A 24464-nucleotide genomic window follows, 5' to 3' on the forward strand; every position below is an offset into this window, starting at 1 on the left:
AAAAAAGGCAGCAGCAGCAGCCCAGGATCGGGGGGGGGGGGGGGGGAGGAGGAACCAGAAGGACTCTCAGGGTTGTTAATATATACTGTATAATATGTATAGGTCGTTGCAACAGATAATTATATATTGGACTGTTAAATTATATTTTTGGAGAGTGTTACTTGTGATAAGGCAGTTGCCAATTAGGGTTAGTTTTCATTTTTGTTATTTATTCGTTATTCATTTTTTGTTTATAAAATAGGTCATTGTTATTTGTGTTGTTATAATATTGTGTAAAGGATGCACAATGTACTGTGTTGGTTGACCAAAAATTTTCAATAAAATATTTATTAAAAAAAGGAAATTCAGAAATTAGGAAATTAAAACCTGATTTGTCCTACACCTTCACAAGTGCTTCTCTACTGCTATCTCTTCAAGAGACTCTGTGTTGATTTTCTTTTTGATTCCTGTCTCAGAGTTACAAAGCCTATGCTCAGAGTGGACAGGGCAAGCCCTTAATCCATCTCCTTGCTTGCTCCAAAAAACAATTCAAATTAGAAGTAAATCCAATTCATATTCCCCACAAAAGAGATATATTAGATCCAAGCTGACAAGAAAAGGCATTGCACCTGACCTCGGTCTTGATCATAAGCTTGATCTTAGCCAAAAGGCGAAGTTTGTCACATTGAAATCCAAGCAAGGAGGTGACATTGCTGTTTGAAAGCCCACATAAAGTCTGCCGACATCTGAAAATGTGGTGAATGGCAAATGCTGTACCGTTGCTGCGGATTACAAAATTCACACCAATATCTTTGTATCGCTTTCATTCTTATAATGTTGAATTACAGATTTGTTCCAAGATCAACTGAGCACTTAATCTGGCAACAGCTGAAAATGATGACCTGTGCCTCTGGTATTTGCTTTGGTACCAATTGCATTGTTTTTGAACAATATGCAGCTTATTTTGTAAGCACAATTTCTCAAAGCAATGCTAGAATATTATATTATATAGGCTCCTGGATGAAACCCAGGAAGCCTGGAAAACAAGAACAGCTTGGACACGAGTCAACGTCAAAACTTGTAAGATTAAGTATCACAAAAAATATTTAAATAATTTGAAAAGAACAAACCTGCATATAAAGTACGACACCAACATTGATAATTAGAAGTACATCCTTCAATAAAAGATGCAATTTCCATTCATTTGAGTACTTGTTAAACTTTGCAGTTTTGGTAGGGTGCACTGGATTGTAATTTATAGATACTTATTTGAGAAAAATGCCTATGCAGTTTTAACTGACGTAGTCAGGTGATAATTATAACTACCGAGAATTAGAGACCAGAGAGGAGTGTGAATGTTCTTCAGAACCCACTGGCACCCACCAGTACAACGCCCTCATGCCCAGTTGTGGTGCCCACACACACCTTCTATAGCTTCTATAGCCCCACCCCCCCCCTCCCCCGATATATCAACCTTGTGACTCACAAAGGGGGGGGGGCAGAGTACCAGTGATTCAAATCCTCACTCCAAGTGGAACGGGCCCTGGAGATCATGGGGTTGACCAAGCAGAGAGAGCAGTCACCGACAGTGAGGTTGATCTGCGCCGCAGAGGGGAGGATCCACTGCCCCTTTAACCAGATGACCTGTCTCAAGTAAGTTGCCATGTCAGACAAAATGATCCTTCAGACAAAATGATCTCAGCTGTGTCCCAGTTAGATGCCATCTGTGCTCCATCTGTAGAGGGGGGGGGGGGGGGGGGGAGGGGGGGGGGGGGGGGGGGGAGTGCAAATGTCCAATGTTCACTGTTGAAACATGTTGCACTTGATACATGTGAAGCCTATGTCATGCTCATCACCCAGTGGTTCAAGATCAAACGTTCCGATGCAGAGCCCGTCCAGAGGATATATGTATGTCCTATGCTTTTTTTCATGTATGCAACACTCTGTCTGGACTGTACATAGAACAATATTTTTCACAGTACCTCGGTACACGTGACAAAAAATCAAATCCAAGGATGGGTCTGAATGCGCTGTTAGCAGAAAGACAGCAGTCAGACTTAGGCATGAACGAAGGAGCACCTGAGCTTACCTCACAGCGAGTTATCATCACTCTCCTGCCCTGCATATTGATCCACTGACAGTGCTGACACATGCCCATCACCTTGGAGTGATATTACACAGACCCTGGCAGGGTATTTTTTTGTATCTGGGTTTGGGGGGGGGGCATCATTGCAGTGTTAATGTAAGCCTACTTGTAACAATAAGAAAGAAAGAAAGATTGTATCGTGCTCGCTGGTTTCAAGGGTCCAGACAGTAACGGTGACGGTTTCGGTTTATTTTTCAGAATCTCCTGATTTTTGTGCCCTGCCCAAGTCTTTCTTTGGAAGGATGAATAGGATAATTTCAGAGTTTATACAGGTAGTTGAGGTATCCCGGATTAGGAGGTTGTTTTTGGAGAGAGACAGGTGGAGAGGGATTGTTGGTGCTGCCGAGCTTGCTGAATTATTACTGGATGGAGAATGTTGACACGGTCAGGAAGTGGCAATGGAGGAGAGGTCGGTGTGGGGGCAGATGGGGAAGACCTCATCTAGGTTGTGGGCACTGTTACTGGTGCCTCTTCCGTTCTTGCCGGCCAGGTACTCCACGAGCTCAGTGGTGGTTTCATTGCTCAGAGTGGGAAATCAGTGTAGGCAACAATTTAAAATGTAGGGTATGTGATTGCAGTGCAATCCAGTCCCAGTTGCAGAGGTAATGGGTTCCTGTACCTGCAAATCAGGGATTTTGTGAGAAAGGAGTTGGCCACATTCCCGAGGTTGCCACCCCGTTGTTGCATGAAAAGATTCTGTCTGAAAACGAGGTTGGGAGGGTAGGATCTCGGACATATACGTGGAATTAATAGAAAGAGAGAGGGAATCGGTGGAGGATATAAAGTAAGTGGAGGGAGCAGCGGCAGCTGGGGGTATTTGAGGTAGGGTTATGGAGTGAGGCCCTGCAAAGGGTAAATGCGACCTCATGTGCGAGGTTGAGCCTCATTCCATTTGAGGTGGTGCACAGAGCGTAGATGACAGTGGCACGGATGAGTCAGGCCCATGGGTGGCAATATTTGGGGTGTCGGAGGATCCAGTAGTGTAGGTGGGGAGACAGGCGAACATGTTGGCATTTGCCTCCCTTATAACCCCGAGACGGATCTAGTTAGGGTGGCAAACCCTGGAACCGCCTAAGGCAGCAGGGTGGTGATTGACTGAGCAGAATTCCTTCATTTGGAAAAAATTAAATTTGCCATTAGGGGATCAGAGGAGCGGTTCTTGTCAAGATGGAGGCTGTACATCTTCTTAAAGGGTTGGTAAACGTCAACTTGGTGGTGGTGGGGGGGGGGGGGGGGGGGGGGGGGGCGGCGGTGTTGCTTTTACTGTATTGTGGGTTATTTTTTTGTGTGCTTTGTTTTAATAATTGAAAAGTAGATTGGGGGAGAATATGTTGTAATCCTCATCCATACAGTTTATAGATGAGGGTTGCATGCGTTTTGCAAATAACTTGAAAATGTCTTGAATAAATATTTATTTTTTAAATAACTAACACTGAAAGTCACACCGACGCAGAGCACACCAGAAGACAGCGTTCCTTCTCCCCTTCTCCAGCACTGGCAGGCCATCTTACATACTCCCTTTCCTCACTCCAGGCCACAAAAGCAAATGGGTGGCAGTAAACAAACACATGTCCTCCAGACATTAAACCGTCAACAATACAAGAGTCACCAGAAACCTGCAAAAGCATTTCTTCAAACATCTTCATCAAGTTGCTCAGTCGAATCAACCCTTCTCTCCCTCTCTCTCTCCACCCCCCCCCCCTCCTGCAGCTTTCAGCAGTATAATCCTCAACTCCTGCAGCTTCCAGAGGTATACCCCTCAACAAGGAAAGAGCGCACCAGAAGTGAGAAAGAACTCCCCTTCTCCTTCTCCAGTGCTGACAGCCGGTCATCTTACATCCTCCCTTTCCTTACTCCAGGCCACAAAAGCAAGCAGTGGCAGCAAACAAATAAGCAGCCTTCGAGCATTTGCAGTTTCCAGCAGGAGCAATCATCAGCACCATGAGAATACTTTATTAAATGGTCAACAGCAACAAAGATTTGAAAATCAACTAAATAACATTCCACATGTCACACTAACTATTAAACTACAAGGAAACGCTGCCATTTCATATCGGTCCGAATACAAAGCTAGATTCCGTCCAGCTGCCGCAGCTGTGCAGGCCCTCCCACATGGCCAAATCTCACCAGAACCACATCCTGGCATCCACATATTCCACTGACGCTCAAGGTACAGTTGGACATCCTTGACTTTCTGCGTGTTTAACCGCTGTGACGTGCCAGTTACACGCAGCACTCACCACACCATCAATAAATGCATCAGCAATCTGCGAAATAATTTCTTCAATTGAGTTATCAGGTGGCCCATTTGGATCAATGTCACGCATCAGGTCCTGCGGCATCTTCTTACTTCAAACTGGATTGCCATCTTGACTCATACATTCCCGAGCTCAGTGTTCCGGGATCCAGCTATCTTAGAAAAAATTGTCCTTCCTTCCAGCTACAGAAAAGGAAGCAGCCTCCAGGCATCTGCAGCCACCAGCAGGAGCAAGCAGCAAACAAACCTGCAAGTATTTTAGTTTATTAACAGTATCAAAAGACAAAACACTTGAGGACACCAATCACTTGGCACCCAGAACACCCTACCTCTCCCCAAAACAGGTCCGGCAACATTATAAACCAAACGAAATACAACGCAACCACCGAAGAACACAAAGCAGGCAGGAAAAACAACAAAATCACCAGCCATACACGAAGGACAAAAACCAAAGCAAAAAACAAAAGGAGCAACGCCACCAACTGCTCAGGCAACCCGCCCCCCCCCCCCGGCCAAGCGCAGCAGACCTGCATTGGTGGAAAGGCACCCAATGCATGTACGGGAAAGTATGTGTTTTAACATCAGCGCATGCATATCAGTGAGAGTGTGCATGCATAAACAGTATATGCGTGAATCACACTGCGTGGATGCCTGTTAAGAGTACGTGGCGTGAGAACGAGCAGCACAGACCACCAGAAAAGATCATGCCAACACAGGGCACAGTGGAGGGAGGGACGAAGGAGGAAGGAGAGGGAACACCCTAACCCCCAACCAGCATTGGTAGCGTGCACCGAAGGAAAACACAAAACCGGCAGGAATATAATGAGGACACCAGCTGCACACCAAAGACAATATTGAGATAAGAAACAAAAAGTATACAATACTACCAGCTGCTGAGTCAGCACATGCCCCCCACCACCACCAGCAGCGGCCCAGTAGCAAACCCATATTGGTGGAAAGGTGCCCTTGAGTGTACAGGAAAGTACATGTTCAAACATCAGTGTGTGTATATCGGTAAGAGTGTGCATGCATAGAGTATATGCGTGAATGACTGCGCATGCATGCTGGTTAAGAGTAATGTGTACTTGAGAACAAGCAGCGCAGCCCACCAGAAGAGGTCTCGCCAACCCACGGCTCAGCCGGGGAAGGAGAGGGAACACCCTGCCATGTTCTGTAGACTGGCCAAAGTGAATGATAAACTACAGAACATGTAGTTCAAAATAATTTATTGTAGAACAACTGCGTGGTAAGATAACTAGGAAAACTAAAATAATAAACTAACATTAAACAACTATTGTGGAACTACTGCTAATACCTCTATCTCCCAGCACAACCAACTCCCAGATCACATGATAACGTGTTGGGTTTATAATGCCACATAGTGGTCAGAGGTTGCGCATAACATGTACGTACAAATTTACATTAGGCATATCATCACACACCCCACCCATTCTCCTGCACTGGTCATTTCCCAGGGGACCAGCCATTGATGCGAGAGGGATCGCAGCAGACAAGCTCACAGATGCCAGACAAAAAGAATGCAACTCACTGCCAACGGTGTAAAAACGATTTCCCCGTCCATACAGCATACATGCAGCCGTGGAAAGCCGCTTGGTGAGCTAACCACTGGAAGGTCGCACCGACATGGAGTATAACGGAGGAGGGAAAGTAAAACTACCTACCCCTCTCCAGCAGTGGCAGCGACTTGTTCCTACGACTCCCAGGCCACAGAGGGAGTAGGGGTTGCAAGCGGCAAAAAAATATAAACTGCAGTTACACATACAATTTTTTCCTCCCCCTCCCCCCCCCCCTCCCCCCAAAAACACACACCAACATTGGCTCCCATAACGGTAGCAGCAGATGGCTACTGAACATAAAATGTCACAGGTAATCCATGAAAGTGCCTTGGCACAACCTCGCGCTGCTGCCCCTCTTCTCCTGCAGTATAGGCATCTGAGCTTCCATCACTAAACTGTCCAAGAACCGGGCCACAGGGCATTACCAGGTGACCCACATGTCCAGAACAGAATACACAGTCAGAACAGCAGTCAATGCACAAAACATCTCCCTCCGTGTACCCGAACAGGCGCCGGAATGTGGCGACTAGGGGCTTTTCACCGTAACTTCATTGCAGTGTTAATGTAAGGTTACTTGTGACAATAAAGATTATAAACAGACCTTGAAAAACATCCAGACTGCTCGAGCAAGTCCTCCCCTCTCCTCAGCCCAGTAGTCGGCCTACCAAAATCCGCCCCTCGCTGCGCTCCAGGTAAAAAAGACCAAAAGGCAAGCACCTTCTTTCTTCATTCGGAAAGGAGTAAGTCCAAGAGGGCGAGGCAATAGGCAAGGAGAAAAGGCAGCAGCAAACAGCAAACAAATTCTCAGCTACAGCCTCCAGGCATTTGCAGTTCAGCAGCAGCAAGCAGCAAACACAACCTGCAGCTGCAAACTGCTCTCACAACTAACAAGGCCAATTCCTTATTAGCAATAGCCTTCAGCTGTGAAGCCTGAGATTGCTCACAGCTTCTCGGCCTTTTGGCGAAGATTAAGCTTCAGATCAAGCCCAAGTTGAGGTGCAATTCTTTTTGTCAGCTCGAAAATTGTACATCTCCCTTGTGGAGATCATGAATTGGGTCCAATTTGAATTTCAATTGGTTTTTGAAGAAAGCAATGAGATGGATTAAGGGTTTGTTCTGTCCACTCTGTGAGTTGGCTTTGCAACTTTAAGGATGGGATAAAAAAATTAAAAATAAAATGAGTTAAAGTGACCGTCAGCATATAACCAAGACAGGGCTCTGTCCTGGAGGTTTTTGGTAGGACAGGCAGCAGCTGTAGTTGCCTCGATTATGGGTATGTATCCACAATATTTAGAGATGGCTTGAAGGCCTCATGGACAGAAAGCCCTGCAGCTCCTTCCCTCCCCTACCCAGGGGCAACCCCCAACCTGTAACACTTCAGACCCCGACCCCCCCCCCCCAAACAAGCCAAGCCCCCCCTTGGAGGGTTCCCCCACCTCCCTAACCACTGGAGCAGCAGCTCCTGTGCCCTTGGGCTGCATGCCAGAAAATGGAAATGCGACTCACCTCCTCAGTTCCCCTAAGCAGCCATTTCGCCAGCTTCATGTTTTTAAATAGGAGTGCCAAATGACACCTGCATTATTTCTCGCTGGGGAGCCGGATAATTCCCGGGAGCCCGTTACATTTGGCTTAAGTCTCGCTAATTAGACAGAAATTGATGCAAATTGGAGTCGATAATATGCTCGCCATATTTGGGTAAGATCTGGAACGTGCCATCGGGAGCGTGCAGTTTTGACAGCAAACTGATTTGTGCTGGATTTTGGCCTGTCCCATTATTTAACCAGCGCACCCAAATCTGCGCCAGGCACAACTCGGTGGTTAAATAGTGTCCATGATCTCCCGTGGCTTCCATTCTATCGCAACTTCCCTTCCATTCTTTCTTTCCCTCTCCCTGCCTTGTTTAAAAATGTCTGGCTATTACCCCAAAACATTAACTTTTCTCCCCACAGGTGTTGCCGGACCTGCTGAGCGTAATCAGCATTTTCTGCCTGACTACCCCTCACAGCCTATTTGAAAAATTAACATCTCAATTCATGACCGAAAGAAAATCGGCTTGATCAAATGGACCTGCTTTAACATCAGAGACACAATTAAGGAGCAACCCTATAGTTCCCAAGTTCCTAATGAAAAGTGGCCAGAGTCTCCATACAATGCTGTTTTTCCTCAAACACTTATTCAAAAGCTATTTAAATACAAAATAATTTTACATGTTATTAAATTTTATAGTTTCTTGCTATGTCATTTTGCTTTGGTGCAATACTTTACAACTACATTTGGTTATTAGCCAAGTGTGATAATTTAACAATATGGTATTTACCACCTTTTGAAGTAGCCAGGAAAGTATGTGGGCATCCATGTGCCATACTGTCTCATACGAAAATGGAAATTGTTAGTCCCATGCTAATCATTATATGTTCAGGATCACAGATTTCAGCCTGTAGGAGACTGGACCTGCTTTCTCTGTCTCTTTCACAAGCACCAATTAGAAGTAACCGGAGAATCTGAAGCAGTGCAATTCAACAATAACAACCTTAAAATGACAGGGCACAAGTATCACTGTATGTTGATAGAACAATCATCCAAAAATAAAGTCTTTGGCATAACTAACTCATACTTTTGTGCTTCATGCACTAAAATAACCATGTAGCTGCACATCCTCCACTTTAGTTCTATCTAAATGCATTGACTTAGATATGACACAAACAGGCCATTTGGCCCAACCAGTCCATCCCAGTATTTATCCTCCACTCGAGCCTCCTCCCATCTTTTCTCAGATAAATCTATCATTGTAACCAGCTACTCCTTCCCGTCAGAATGCTCGTCTAGCCCAGGATGACCAACAGTCCTGGATTTTCGATGGCAGTCCGGTAATTTGACCTTTCAACAGATTCTGCCCCAGATTTCTGTGCGTCTCGGCAAGCCTTTTTTTCGTGCACGCATGGGACACAGCAGCTTCACGGCTTGTGTCTGGGGTTGTCTTGTCGTTGAATCTGACAGGCAGCAGCATCAGAATTGGGGTTAGTCACATACCTGAAGTAGACCACACTGTTGCACAGGTTCACCAGCCACCCTCCGCCCCCCCCCCCCTCCCCCCTCCCCGCCTGCCCCCCGCAGCTTCGCCAGCACCCACACAGTGAAGTGCCCCTCTGTTTTATTCAAACAGAGCTGGTCAACCTAGTGTGGTGGTATGTATTAGGGGTAGTACGGTACCCAGTGATGCCGAGAGGCTATTGGTGGACAGACACTGGGTCCTGATTGGATCTGCCGCCTGCTGGCTCCACCCAGTAAGGCGGAGTATAAGAACCCGGGTTCTCCCAGCAGCCGCATTCTGTAACTGAGCTGCTGGGGAACAAGTCTGCGTAATAAAGCCATCGATTGACTTCATCTCTTCTCGCCTCGGGAATGATTGATTGTGCTACAATTTATTACGCACACTTTAAAGGACTAGGGAGCTCAAGATCGCCCCGGAGTGGTCTGCGAATCAGCCCCCATGCAGCAAACTCAGCGGCCACGTTTAAACACTGGCTCGTGTGCTGAGGGATACCTCCGAACGGCCCCCGGCAGACCTACAGAAGACCAGAAAATGCAGGTCCTGCATTCCAGGGCGAGTCCAGAGATCTCCACGCTCATCGAAGACGGGGAGGATTTCCCGACGGCACTCATCATGCTGAGGGGGATCTATATTCGGCCCGTAAACCAGGTCTACGCACGCCACCAACTCACGATGAGACGGCAAATCCCAAGAGAATCACTGGACGAGTTCTACAGCGCGCTGCTAATATTGGGAAGGAGCTGCAACTGCCCACCGGTGACGGCTAACGAACATACGGAACTCCTAATCAGGGATGCTTTCGTAGCAGGTATGACCTCATCCCAAATTCGCCAGCGACTGCTGGAAAGAGACTTGCTGGGGCTCACGGAGGCACGGGCCCTTGCGGCCTCCCTCAACGTGGCATCGCAGAATTCCCACGCTTACGCCCCCAACCGCGCGTCAGCCCCTTGGGCTCCGTGGACCTCTGCTGCGACCGACTCCCCACCACCCCCCACTCCCCCCGCAAGCCTGCGCGGCCAGAGCACCAGACCACCCAGGTGGGGTCCCGCTGCTACTTTTGCGGGCAAACGAAACACCCCCGGCAGCGCTGCCGACCCGCTCGGCCATCTGCAAAAGTTGCGGCAAGAAGGGGCATTATTCAGCGGTGTGCCAGTCCCGGGGGGTCGCTGCAATCTCCGGGGGAGAACTGGGATCACAGACTCAACCCCACCAAGGATCCAGGTGCGGCCAACGGGCACCGCAATTTTGGGCCCCAGACTCCATGTGGGGGGGGGGGGGGGGAAATCTTGTGCCCCGCCGGCCACGTGCGATTCATGGGCGCCGCCATTTTGTCCGCCCCCGACCGCGTGCGATCCGTGGATGCCGCCACCTTGGCTGACAGCCAAGGGCCCCAGCATAGACGGCCCCACGGGGCCTGAAGAAAACGCTCCGATGCAGCAACTGGCTTCGATGACCCTGGACCAGTCACGGCCCTGGACGCTCCAAACGACAACGATGACGGTGCTGGTTAACGGGTACAAAACGCCATGTCTGATCGACTCTGCGAGCACGGAAAGTTTTATCCATCCGGATACGGTAAGACGCTGTTTTCTTTCAATCCACCCGAGTACCCAAAAGATTTTTCTGGCAGCGGGATCCCATTCCATAGAAATCAAAGGGTTCTGCATCGCGAATCTAACGGTGCAGGGGAGAGAGTTTAAGAATTACCGATTTTATGTCCTCCCCCACCTCTGTGCTCCCACTCTCTTGGGGCTAGATTTTCAATGTAACCTTCAGAGTTTAACGTTCCAATTCGGCGGCCCTATACCCCCACTTACTATCTGCAGACTCGCGATCCTCAAGGTTGAACCGCCTTCCTTGTTTGCGAGCCTCACCCGGATTGCAAACCCGTCGCCACTAGATGCAGACGGTACAGTGCCCAGGACCGAACATTTATCCGGTCTGAAGTCCAGCGGCTACTGAAGGAAGGCATAATCCAGGCCAGCAATAGTCCCTGGAGAGCTCAGGTGGTAGTTGTTAAGACCGGGGAGAAGCAGAGGATGGTCGTAGACTATAGTCAAACCATCAATAGGTACACGCAGCTAGATGCGTACCCTCTCCCCCGCATATCGGACATGGTCAATCGAATTGCACAGTACATGGTCTTTTCCACCGTGGACCTCAAGTCCGCATATCATCAGCTCCCCAACCGCCCGAGCGACCGCAGGTACACTGCCTTCGAAGCAGACGGGCGGCTCTACCACTTTTTAAGGGTTCCATTTGGCGTCACTAACGGAGTCTCAGTCTTCCAACGGGAGATGGACCGAATGGTTGACCAGCACGGTTTGCGGGACACATTCCCGTACCTCGATAACGTCACCATCTGCGGCCACGATCAGCGGGACCACGACGCCAACCTCTGCAAATTTCTCCAGACCGCTAACGCCCTGAACCTCACCTACAACAGGAAAAATGCATTTAGCACCGACCGTCTAGCCATCCTTGGTTACGTAGTGCGTAATGGAGTGATAGGCCCCGACCCTGCACGCATGCGCCCCCTTATAGAGCGCCCCCTTATGGAGTTCCCCCTTATGGAGTTCCCCCTCCCTCACTGTTCCAAAGCCCTGAAACGCTGCCTGGGCTTTTTCTCTTATTACGCCCAGTGGGTCCCCAACTACGCAGACAAGGCCAGCCCGCTAATTCAGTCCACCATCTTTCCCTTGTCGACAGAGGCCCGCCAGGCCTTCAGCCGCATCAAAGCGGATATCGCAATGGCCACGATGCATGCAATCGACGAGTCCCTCCCCTTCCAAGTCAAGAGCGACGCATCCGACGTAGCTCTGACGGCCACTCTCAACCAAGGGGGCAGACCCGTGGCCTTTTTCTCCCGTACCCTCCACACTTCAGAGATCCGCCACTCCTCAGTGGAAAAGGAAGCCCAAGCCATAGTAGAAGCTGTGCGGCATTGGAGGCATTACCTGGCCAGCAGGAGATTCACCCTCCTCATGGACCAACGATCGGTAGCCTTCATGTTCAATAATGCGCAGCGGGGCAAGATCAAGAACGACACGATCTTGCGGTGGAGGATCGAACTCTCCACATATAATTATGAGATCTTGTATCGTCCCAGAAAGCTGAACGAGCCGTCCGATGCCCTATCCCGCGGCACATGTGCCAATGCATAAGTGGACCGTCTCCAAGCCCTCCACGACGACCTCTGCCACCCGGGCGACACCCGGTTCTACCACTTCGTGAAGACCCGCAACCTCCCCTACTCCGTCGAGGAGGTCCGAATAGCCACCAGGAACTGCCAAATCTGCGCAGAGTGCAAGCCGCACTTTTTCAGGCCAGATAGAGCGCACCTGATAAAGGCTTCCCGTCCATTTGAGCGCCTCAGTCTGGACTTCAAAGGCCCCCTCACCTCCACCGATCGCAACACGTACTTCCTAAACGTGGTTGACGAATACTCCAGTTTCCCTTTCGCCATCCCCTGCACCGACATGACCGCGGCCAGTCATTAAAGCCCTCTGCACCATCTTTACACTGTTCGGTTTCCCCGCCTACATTCATAGCGACAGGGGGTCCTCCTTCATGAGCAACGAACTGCGTCAATTCCTGCTCAGCAAGGGCATCGCCTCGAGAAGGACGACCAGTTACAACCCCCGGGGGAACGGTCAGGTAGAGAGGGAGAACGGAACGGTCTGGAAGACCGTCCTACTGGCCCTACGGTCCAGAAGTCTCCCAGTTTCCCACTGGCAGGAAGTCCTCCCGGATGCCCTCCACTCCATCCGGTCGCTGCTGTGTACCACAACTAATCAAACGCCTCACGAGCGCCTCCTTGTCTTCCCTAGGAAGTCCTCCTCCGGAACGTCACTTCCGACCTGGCTGGCAGCCCCAGGACCCATCTTGCTCCGAAAGCATGTGCGGGCGAACAAATTGGACCCGTTGGTCAAGAGGGTTCATCTCCTCCATGCAAACCCTCAATACGCCTACGTGGAATACCCCAATGGCCGACAGGACACGGTCTCCCTGCGGGACCTGGCGCCCGCCGGAGCTCCCTACAGCCCCCCCCCCCAACACCAATCACCCCCTCCATCCCGCCGGCGCACCCCACAGCCGCTCCCTTCCCAGGTGGATCGGTCCTCCTCCCGTGCCCGCCCAGGAGTAGTGAAACAGGAACAAACATCGCGACGCTCCCAGAGACGATAGTGCCCGAGCCAGCGCCTGCACCGGAGCTGAGACAATCGGCAATAACTACCAGGGCACCCACTCGACTCATTGAATCTGCGTGACAAAGCAAGATCTGTAAATAATTCAGTGGCCCAGTAAAAGCGGCATTGTAAATGGTTAACAGTTGATATCGATGCATAGCCACTGTGTTAATGGAATCCCAGTACCAACCTTGTAAACCCCTACCACCATGCGACCCACCACCCCGCCGGGTTCTTTTTTAACAAGGGGTGAATGTGGTGGTATGTATTAGGGGTAGTACGGTACCCAGTGATGCCGAGAGGCTATTGGTGGACAGACACTGGGTCCTGATTGGATCTGCCTCCTGCTGGCTCCACCCAGTAAGGCGGAGTACAAGAACCCGGGTTCTCCCAGCAGCCGCATTCTGTAACCGAGCTGCTGGGGAACAAGTCTGTGTAATAAAGCCATGGATTGACTTAATCTCTTCTCGCCTCGGGACTGATTGATTGTGCTACACCTAGTCTAGCTTTCCCTTCAATGCATCTGTAGTATTTGTTCCAACACTCCCTGTGGTTGGACCATGCTTCGAGTGTGAAGCCTTTAAGGCATATTCCAATCCAATGTAAAATGTCACACCTTGCCTTTTCTCATCATAAATGCTAATGGTATGTGATTTACAGAACGTTGCTTTTATTCCAGTTGTGCAGTTATCCCCTATTCTAAGAAAGATTGATGGTTGTACAAAGTTAGCAATTTTACCACCAATTATAATTAAAGGATGAAACTTAAATATGTATTAACAGGCAATAAAGATACAAAATTAGCAACAAGACTTTTTAAAATCCTCTATCTTGGTTCTGTTTCAGCTTGTAACTGTACATGTGGTCTATTAACAATATTCCAGCAAGACAGTGTTGTAGAAAATGTCAATACAGAATGCCAATTAACTAGAAATTCATAAACAAATTGGTAAACTTGCACTTCCAATGTACAATTCATTATATGCATTCAGCATTTGATTTATCTTGCAACATTATTTTCTAATAATCACGCACCAAATTTTAAGGCACCTAAAACTGGCAAAGGCAAGTACAAGTTAAATGAGGTCTGAAATGCTGTGCCCTCTCAATGATTTCTGATAAGTTTGTTAATATCAAGAATCTAGTCTTAATGGAATGTTCACTGACTTTGAACAAAGTATTCTGTATTGCTAACACCCAAAAACATAGAAACATATGAAACATGCCATTCTGCCGTTCGAGCCATTCAATAAGATAATGATGTTTCAAATTCCACATCCCCATCTATCCCCAATAACTTTAGATTCTTGTTAGGCAAGGGAATCAATCTAGTTCCGCCTTAGAAATATTCAATCACCTCTCTTCCACCGCCTTCTGACGCAGAGCTCCAAAGTCGGACAATACTGAGGGAAAGTAAATTCTCTTCATTTCTGTCCTAAAAGGGCGACTCCTAATTTCAAAACAGTTCCAACTAGTTCTGGATTCAGCAAGAGGAAACATCCTCTCTGGGGCAAAAATAGGAGGAACAACTTGGCCAACAGATTTGCTAATTCTATGGACTTGCATCACAACAGAACAAAAAAAAACAGCCTTGAAGCCATAAATTCAGAATTATACCACATATTAGTTACATCAATGCAAATCTCAATGTACTGTTTCAGCAACTTAGCAGTCTCAGCTATCTTTTGGGTATTCGGTCCTTGCATACCAAGCAACAACTCGTGTCTGGTGTAACAAAAGTGCAAAAAGGTGCTCAGATATATAACCTGACACCATGTTCAGTCCTGCAACAGCTTAAACAAGATTTAGACAGGCATTATACAGAGCAATTTTGGCCACCCTGGGATGTAATAAGACCATAAGACATAGGAGCAGAATTAGTCCATTCTGCCCATCAGAGTCTGCTCCGCCATTCAATCATGGCTGATATGTTTCTCATCGCCTTTCTCTTGCCTTCTCCCCATAACCCCGATTCCCCTATTAATCAAGAGACTATCTACCTCAGTCTTCAAGACACTCAGTGATTTGGCCTCCACAGCCTTCTGCAGCAAAGAGTTAATCAGATTCACCAACTTCTGGCTAAAGAAATTCCTTTTCATCTCAGTTTTAAAGGATCATCCCTTCAGTCTGAGGCTGTGTCCTCGGATTCTAGTTTTTCCCTACTCGTGGAAACATCCTTTCCACATTCACTCTATCTAGGCCTCGCAGTATCCTGCAAGTTCCAATAAAATTCCTCCTCATCCTTCTAAACTCCAAAATGTACAGACCCAGAGTCTTCAACCGCTTCTCATATGAGAGCTCTTCGTTCCAGGAATCATTCTTGTGAAACTCCTCTGGACCCTTTCAAAGGCCAGCACATCCTTTCTTAGATTATGGAGCCCAAAACTGCTCACAAGTTATCTGACCAAAGCCTTATACAGCCTCAGAAGTACATCCCTGCTCTTGTATTCTAGCCCTCTCAACATGAATGCTGACATTACATTTGTCTTCCAAACTGCCAGACACATCCATTGTATCATGGGCCTGAGTGCACATGACATTGAAATTAAAACTTCAATGTACAAGAAGGATTTCAGAAGCAATACCAGTAAAGCACATTTCTTGTCCAATTTCTTGTCCCCCACCTTCACCTACAACCCACCCCAAACTTCTCGGTTCTCAACAGGCACTTATGCTTGACTACAATTTTACAGTGCCAATTTAATCAGCGTGTTTGGATTTTGAGATTCAATTTTAATTCTGTCCAATTAGGAATTTTGGATTGATATTCTAAAATTCGAAAATATTCCAAGGTGCATTGAAATTCTCACAATTCTTTCTAGTTACATAGGTTGAAAGATAAAAGCCTGAACCACTCCACTGTTACGCAAATGGCTGTGGATGATCAAATCTGGAAGACCCGTGCCCAAACACAACATCTACCATTTTTGTAGAAGTGGCAGGAATGGGGGTAGACATGAAGTTGCTCATATAAACAACAGCTGCCTCCAGTCATGCTGGATTTTCATCAGCCAGCAGTGGGAAATACAACGTGTGCAGATTATCTAACCTTTCTGGTGTTGCTTGGATAAGTGGGGCACCCCTTTGGAGAATTAAGGAACCCTTTTGGATATAGTCCTGGAACATCTTTGGGATAGGAAAGGTGCGCTTTGAGGTTGTTAAATGTACAAAGAATGGTTTCAGAAAGTGCATAAACTCATTGGAACCGTCAAGCTCATTAGAACTGTTATTAACTACTGTCAAGGCATTTAAAACTCATGCCCTTTACATATTTGGGGGAAAATTGTCTACGGTGCTTGTTATTTCACTGTCTGTTGACATGAGACTCAAGATTATAATTAATAGATTGGTCCTGCATGGCTGATCAGTGAGGTGTGTTGTCGCTAACTTTAGCCTTAGTTGAATTGCTCTGTTCTATCACCTTTGCTCGAGTCGCCAGGTATCTTTCTGATACCGCCACGTGTTTCAAGTCCGAGTAATGATCAATAATCCAATCCACCGCTTAGTAAGAGTTAAATCAAAGCACATTTATTATATACAGTAATCAATACTCATGCATATATTCTACGTCTAAGCTACTTCCTACAACTAACAGGCCAATACTTAACTTGGAAATGGCCCACCATGTCAGGGAAACGAATGGCCTTTCGTTCGGGTTCTGAGCCTGCGGGATTCGAAGTTGGTACAGATTGGTAGCTAGGAGCGCCTATCTCATAGCGAGCGTTGAAGTAAGACTTACGGGATGTTTCGCGATGGCTGGACCGGTCACAGTCAAGGGTTGGTCTGCATTGCTGAGTGACCCGGTCAGAAGAAGAAGCAGAAGGGTGCAGGAGGATGCATAGGGGTAGCAGCAGAAGGGTCGATTTTGAACTTGGACTCTATTCTTATAGTCCCCAGGGGCTTCCCGCCTTTCGGGGCAGACCCTGTACCTGGTTCCAAGTGATTGGACTTTGTCCCAATCACTTGGTTCGATATTCTCCATTGCTGGAGCGATTCCTTGATCGATGGGCGGTCTTGAGGTGATCGTTCACCTCTCTTTTGGCGGCAAAAAGTCTGGGTTGGCTTTGTGTGTCTAAATTGTTGCACATTGTTCCCGGGGATTGCTCATTAGTATGCAGATGGCTGGTGTTTTGTTGTGCTGATGGTTCTCGGTATCGATCTTGCCTGGCCTTCCCAGAGGTGAATACAGTTTACCTGTAGCTGCTTGTTTTAGTCCTGTTGGCTGATTTTCCCATCAGCCTTTGCAGTTCACCATTTTAAATCTGGGTTAGCCATTCTAAATCGGGAGTTAGCCATTTTAACTGGCTACATTAGGTGCCTCTCAGTTCACAGTTTGACTGACGTACCCAAGTGGTAATAGACTCTTGAAAGTGGAATTATAAATACCTATGCTTTTTTTAAATAAGGGATTAAAGGAATTCAAATACTGTAAATAGGTTTGATCAATGAGTGAGGTTTTATCAATGAGTGAGCTTTTTTTAAATGACGAGTTCTTCAAAAGACACTTTTTATTTAAATCTCTCAACATGGATCTTGAGCACTGCCCATGATGGATACTGAATAGGTTGTCATTCTAAGTGCAAGTGCAAAAGGTGTTTGTTGGGGGCTTGGGTTTACATGACATAGAGTTGTCTCTAAGGTGGCATAGGGGCTATAACCGACCATGCGAGTACATAGAGGAGTTTAGTGTGGTATAAGGATACATGGGGGATGCATGAGGTGGAATGTATTGGCATGGGAAGTGTGCGGGAGTGATAAAAGCGTGGAGGCAGAATGAGGGCTGAGTAATTTTTTTTTTAATTCCACAGTGCTGGCGCACCAAGGTTGCCTTTGGCTCCATCTGCCTCTGTACCTACCTGCGACTCGCATTTTCACCCCCAGCCCAGACTGGTTTAGGTTGTAAGATGGATGGTTAACCTTTCACAAGTTTGAAATATATACAATTTACTGTACAAAAACAATGCATGGTCAACCATATGGTATTAAAAACCCAGTCCCAGATAACAAAAGTAACATTGTCACATATGGATATTGACATGCATATTACAGTTATATACTTCTTGCTTCAGTCAGAGCAATTGCCACTTTAATTGAAGAGGGAAATTAGAAAAATAGTTAAGCTCACAAATAAAGAAATATGAAAAAAAGCCCACTACAGACTAAACCTCCCTTGGTTTGCATTTGTGTAAATCATAATGCACTGAGAACTGACTGGATACATAAAAAATTAATGTCAGTCAACTTGAATATCCATTTTGACAAAGAGCCATCCAGACTCAAAATGTTAGCTCCCTTCTCTCTCCAAGGATACTGTCAGACCCGAGATTGTTCAGTATTTTGCTTCAAATTCCAGCATCCATGGTAATTTGCTTTTATCTTTTTGCTTGAATATCTATTTGTCTGATTTGTAATTCCTGTTGCCCATTTTAAAGTTTACAGATTCAGTTGAACTAACTCTAAATCTTCATGGAAGCGCAAGTGTTGGCAGTGATTTTATTGATAAGGGACATAACAGCCAACCGTAATGAAAAGCTATCAAAACATCCATAAATCCATAGTTCCAAACAAAGGGCAATGAGCAACTTATCACAACCATGAAACCAACAGGCTTTTTAATCTTCACAAGCAGAAAAATCAATCTGAACATCTCTATTGTCTGTGCTACTCAAATGTTTACTCAGCAGCTGACACAATTGGAATCCCCTCAGTAAAACAGATAATTTTGGTAAGAGCTATTCACCGCTCCCTCTAAAATCACTCTCAGGGATCCACAAATCCAACTGGTGTAAAATTATTTAACTACCACATAGCCAATAAACTTTCTGACCTGCCTATTAAATATAGCCAGAGGCAATAAAAAGAGTATTAATAATAATAACCTTTATCATTGTCACAAGTAGGCTTATATTAACACTACAATGAAGTTACTGTGAAAATCCCTGGTGTTGGGTGAAGGTGTTGAGTTTGGGTAGGGTGCTCTTTCCAAGAGCCGGTGCAGACTCAAAGGGCCGAATGGCCTCCTTCTGCACTGTAAATTCAATGATAATCTATGATTAATCTAGGACAAAGGTTCGGCACAACATCGTGGGCCGAAGGGCCTGTTCTGTGCTGTATTTTCTATGTTCTATGTTCTATCCCCTAGTCACCACATTCCGGCACCTATTCGGGTACACCAAGGGATAATTCAGAAGGTCCAAATCATCTAACAAGCTTGTCTTTCGGGATTGTGGGAGGAAACCCACGCAGACACAGGGAGAACTTGCAGACTCCGCACAGACAGCGACCTAAGCCAGGAATCGAACTGGGGACCCGGGCGTTGTGAAACAACAGTGCTAACCACTGTGCTACCGTGCCACCCTTACGTTTCAATAAATAGGGCCGCACGTTAGCATAGTGATTAGCACAGTTGTTTCACAGCTCCAGGGCCCCAGGTTGGATTCCCAGCTGGGTCACTGTCTGTGCGGAGTCTGCATGTTCTCCCAGTGTCTGCGTGAGTTTCAGCCGGGTGCTCCGGTTTCCTCCCACAGTCCAAAGCTGTGCAGGTTAGGTGGATTGGCCAGGCTAAATTGCCCTTTGTGTCCAAAAAATGTTGACTGGGGGGTTATGTGCTAGGGTAGATACGTGGGCTTCGGTAGGGTGCTCTTTGTAAGGGCCGGTGCAGACTCGAATGGCCTCCTTCTGCATTGTAAATTCTATCATTCTATGAATAAGCACACCATTAGACTGAACGTATGGAACTTTTGGAAACCAAAGGTGGATGTCACATATTCCACCTTTCCAGCCTGTGGAAACTTGCGCACTGTAACATACACAAAGCTAAAAATTTTAATTTTTGTCCTTCTAGAATGCTAGATTTTTAGTGAGTAAAACTGATCCAAAACTTCCAGCTTGCCTACTGCTCACTTCCCTTTAACTAACTTAGATGGGATCCAAGTAAAATTTCCCACACACAGCCATAAGAAATTATCATTTCCATTTTTAATCCCCTCAATGCTCCCACACCGGGGCCGTGAAGGGAAATAAAGTTTCTATAGAGTTAGTTGAGAATAACTATTCAAATGTATTTACTTCTTGGCTGCTGGACAATAGGGGCAAGTCTGGAGTAAAAACAAATGTTGTGACAGACTGCAAGATAACAGCTGTTTAAGAGCTCTGGGGAGGTGTTCCCTCCCCCTGCTCAGAGTTAAAGGGTACGGGTTGTTCACCGGTGGACAGGTCAAAACTCGAAGAGCCCATCACCGGCAAAAGGCGCTCCCAACATGGACAGTGCGACCAGGGAGACCAGGGGCACACCGAGAGTAAATACAACGTGCCGTTCCCGGCCGCACCCAAACATCCTTGCCGGCGGACCGAATTCCCAGGGGCCGCCACCGGGCCATTCCTGCAGCAACTAACTTAAAGTGGACCGATCAGCCGAGTGGCCGCTGGCCCGAATCCTTCAGCCGCCCGGAAACAGCGGCAGCAACTCCGAAGCCCGCACCAGGGAGCTGAGCTGCCCGCACCGGGGAGCTGAGCTGCCCGCACCGGGGAGCTGAGCTGCCCGCACCGGGGAGCAGAGCTGAGCGCCCCCCCTCCGCCAGCACTCACCCATCTCCACACCCGCCGTCATCCTCGCGCGCGCGCCACGGCGGCTGCACGAGCTTCTCGCCTTCCAAATTCCAAACCGACCCGCCTCGCGCCGACTAGCCACGCCCTCCCCCGTGACCACTCTCCAGTTGAGCAACCGGGAAGTGTGGATCCCAGGAGGCAGGGATATACTCCTCCCAGGCTCCAGCAGCAACTGTTCGGGCCGTTTCAGAGGCTGGTTTAGCACCGTGGGCTAAATAGCTGGCTTGTAAAGCAGACCAAAGCACTCCAGCAGCGCGGGTTCAATTCCTGTACCAGCCTCCCCGAACAGGCGCCGGAATGTGGTGACTAGGGGCTTTACACAGTAACTTCATTTCAAGCCTACTTGTGACAATAAGCGATTTTCATTTCATTTTCAGAGAGTGAGGCACTGTTAGGGTAGATGTCCAAAAGCTTGGTCAACGAGATAACCTTTTTAAGTAGCGCCTCAAAAGGAGGAAAGTAAGGCAGAGATGTACAGGGAGGGAATTCCAGAATTTAGGGGCAAGGCACCTAAAGACAATGGGGGAGCAATTAAAGTTGGGGATGCACAGAGCCAGAGAAGTTGATACCTTGGAGGGTTGTAGAGCTGTGAGTGAGGCTATGGAGAGATTTCTAAGCAAAGATGAGAATTTAAAAATTGAGGCATTAATTGGGAGCAAATGGGGCGATAGGGGAACAGGACCTGCTCCAAGTTTGAACTCGGGGCAACAGAGTTTTGGATGACCTGAAGTTTACCGAGGGACAGTGCAGTGGTTAGCATCCCGGCCCCGGGTCACTGTCCGTGTGGCGTTTGCACATTCTCCCCATATCTGCGTGGGTCTCACCCCCACAACCCAAAAATGTGCAGGGTAGGTGGATTGGCCAGGCTAAATTGCCCCTTAATTGGAAATTTATTTTTTAAAAAGAAAGTTTAAAGAGGGTGGAATGAGGACGACCAGTCAGGAATGTGTTAGTGTTACAGTAGTCAAGTCTAGAGTGATAAAGGCATGAAGGAGAGTTTCAGCAGAAGATGAACTGAGGCAGGGGCAGATTGGGCAACGTTACAGAAGTGAAAATAGACAGTCAGTGATAGCAGGAATATGTGGTTAGAAGTTCATTTCAGGATCAAATATGATACCAAAGTTGCAAGCAGAATGGTGCAGTCTCAGTCAGTTATCAGGTAATGGGTTGAAGCCGGTAGTTTGGAAACTTGAGTTTTTTGGCAGGTCTAAAGACAATGGCTTTAGCCTTGCTAAAATTTAGTTGGAACAAATTTCTTGATTTTTGTCCTTATTGTTAAGTGACTTGTAACATTTTATTACATTAGAGATGGTGTACAAGCTATTATTTAAATTTCTGCTCAGGCAATACTGGATGTCGGACAAGCAATCAGACAATTTTGAGACAATCTGAAGGAGTGGAGAGAAGGGGTGGCAAGGTAAAACTGTGTGTGATCAGCATTTATGTGAAAAGTGATGCTGTGTTTTCAGATGATGTAATTGAGGGGCAACATGGTGATGAGAAATAGGAGGGTGCCAAGGATAGATCCTTGGGGGACATGAGAGGTAAGCAGGGGCTGGTTTAGCACAGTGGGCTAAACAGCTGGCTTGTAATGCAGAACAAGGCCAGCAGCGTGGGTTCAATTCCCGTACCGGCCTCCCCAACAGGCGCCAGAATGTGGCGACTAGGGGCTTTTCACAGCAACTTCATTGAAGCCTACTTGTGACAATAAGCGATTATTATTATTGTAATGGAGCAGGAGAAGCCATTGTAGTTGATTATCCAGGTATGGCTGGATAGAAGATGAAAATGGACAAGTGCAATCCCACCCATCGGGATGATGGTTGGAGAGGTGCTGGACAAGATTGGTGCATTCGGCCATGTCAAAGGCTGCAGACAAAACCAAGTCACAGTCACAGAATGTTTGTGACTTTGATCAGGGCCATTTTGGTACCGTGGCAGGAGAGAAATCTGGAGGTATTTAAATGTCATCAAGTTTGGGTTTTTTCCCTGTTCACTGGCCATAGATGAAAGGGCAAAGGAGGGTGATACTTAAAGTAGTGCAAGGGGGTTATGTGACATGAGTGCAGAAACTGTGGGGTTTTCGCAAGCTCCGGCTCTGCTCATCTTTTAATCCGTTATTTCATCCTGGTGCACAGTTTATACACACTTTTTCTTCGGCTACATGGCTTGCGCCATATCCCTGGAAGTTCCTGATTGGTCTTTCTGTGAAAAAGAGCCGAGATAAAATGTTAAAAGCACCATTTGTTTGCGGCAGTCTGAGTGGTCTGGGGTGGAGCCCAGCTTGTAGTGATACAGTTGCTGCTGAGTGGGCTCTCACCTCCTTGGTGCTATGTCCATCAAAGATATGGTTGCCTTGATTGAGAATTGCGGCTCTGTGGTGCAGGTCATTAGAGCTCACTTCGAGGGACTGCAGGGTACCTTTAGAAGAGCGGTGGAGGGAGGTGGATGAGAGGGCTCTTGCACTCGAAAGAGCACTGCCCCTGGTTACGGGCTGCCTTCATGTGGTGGGGACAGGGCAAGCCCTGAGCCCGGTCTCTGGTGAGAGATGGGAGATGAATTCCCAATTGAATTCAAGAATTGGCTTCCATGCTTTGGTAATCTTGATTTGGAGGCTGAGTGCATCAGATTCGATGGAACATAACGGATCCTATCTGTGAGGTCAGGGGCGGTAGCACCCACCGATCACTGCCCCTATTTCATTCTGTTGCCTGCACTGGTTCCAACTCACAACGCTGAGACCACCACCAGGCCCACAAATACCGGACCAGCAAGAACATAAGGGGCCGCAAAAACAGTGCCCTCAGACTTGTCCCACTACACAACGCTGCCTCCATCTGCTCCCAAATCCGTGATTGCTAACCATTGCAATATTCGCAGCCCAGTAATCATTCATCAAACTCTGCAACGTCAGCCCCCACTTGCTCCAAAAGCTCCCTCCTTACCTGCGGGGTCTACCCCTCCCACACAAACCCCAAAATTCTCCCATTCACCTTCCTAAAAAAAGGACTTAGAAACAGAGATGAGGAGGTTCTGGAACACGAACAAGAACCTGGGCAGCATCCTCATTTTAACCGTCTGCACGCGCCCAGTCAGTGACAGCAGCAACACATCCCAGCTCTTAAAGTCCAAAATCATACTCTCCACCAGTTGCACCAAATTTAATTTATGCAGCTGGGCCCAACTCCACGCACCTGAATCCCAAGGTACCGAAAACTTGCCCCCACCACCCGGAATGGCAGCTTCCCCAGCCTCCTCTTCTGCTCTCTAGCATTAATCGGGAACATCTCACTTTTCCCCATGTTCAATTTCTCTGAGGAAAAACGGCTAAATTCGCTCAGGATCTCCATCATCTATCAAAACTGCCCACCGGGTCCGAGATGTATAATAGAAGATTGTCCACATACAACTAGATCCTGTGCTCAACCCCATCCCGCTCAATCCCTCCCCAACCTCTCGATGATCGAAGTACCATTGCCAACGGCTCTTTCGTCAGAGCAAAAAGGAGCGGGGAGAGCGGGCACACATGCCTCGCCCCCGATTCAACGCAAAGTACCCCAAACTCATCCTGTTCGCCTGGACACTAGCCATTGCCGCTCTATCCAGCAGCCAAATTCAATTCACGAAATCCTGGCCCAACACGAACCAACCCTGC

General features: G+C 47.5%; 1 protein-coding gene across 1 annotated transcript in view; it reads right to left on the bottom strand.

Moving 5' to 3' along the window:
- The window catches only part of LOC140408822 (RELT-like protein 1), a 132112-nt gene extending 111216 nt beyond the window's left edge, over positions 1-20896 (bottom strand). The window contains exon 1 of the mRNA XM_072496554.1: positions 20789-20896. Within this exon, the coding sequence (XP_072352655.1) occupies positions 20789-20810 (22 nt within the window). The 5' untranslated portion in view covers positions 20811-20896. The remainder of the gene's footprint in view (positions 1-20788) is intronic.
- Positions 20897-24464: the final 3568 nt, after the last annotated feature.

Source organism: Scyliorhinus torazame, chromosome 3, assembly GCF_047496885.1.
Source record: "Scyliorhinus torazame isolate Kashiwa2021f chromosome 3, sScyTor2.1, whole genome shotgun sequence".
NCBI classification, from domain to species: Eukaryota; Metazoa; Chordata; class Chondrichthyes; order Carcharhiniformes; family Scyliorhinidae; genus Scyliorhinus; species Scyliorhinus torazame.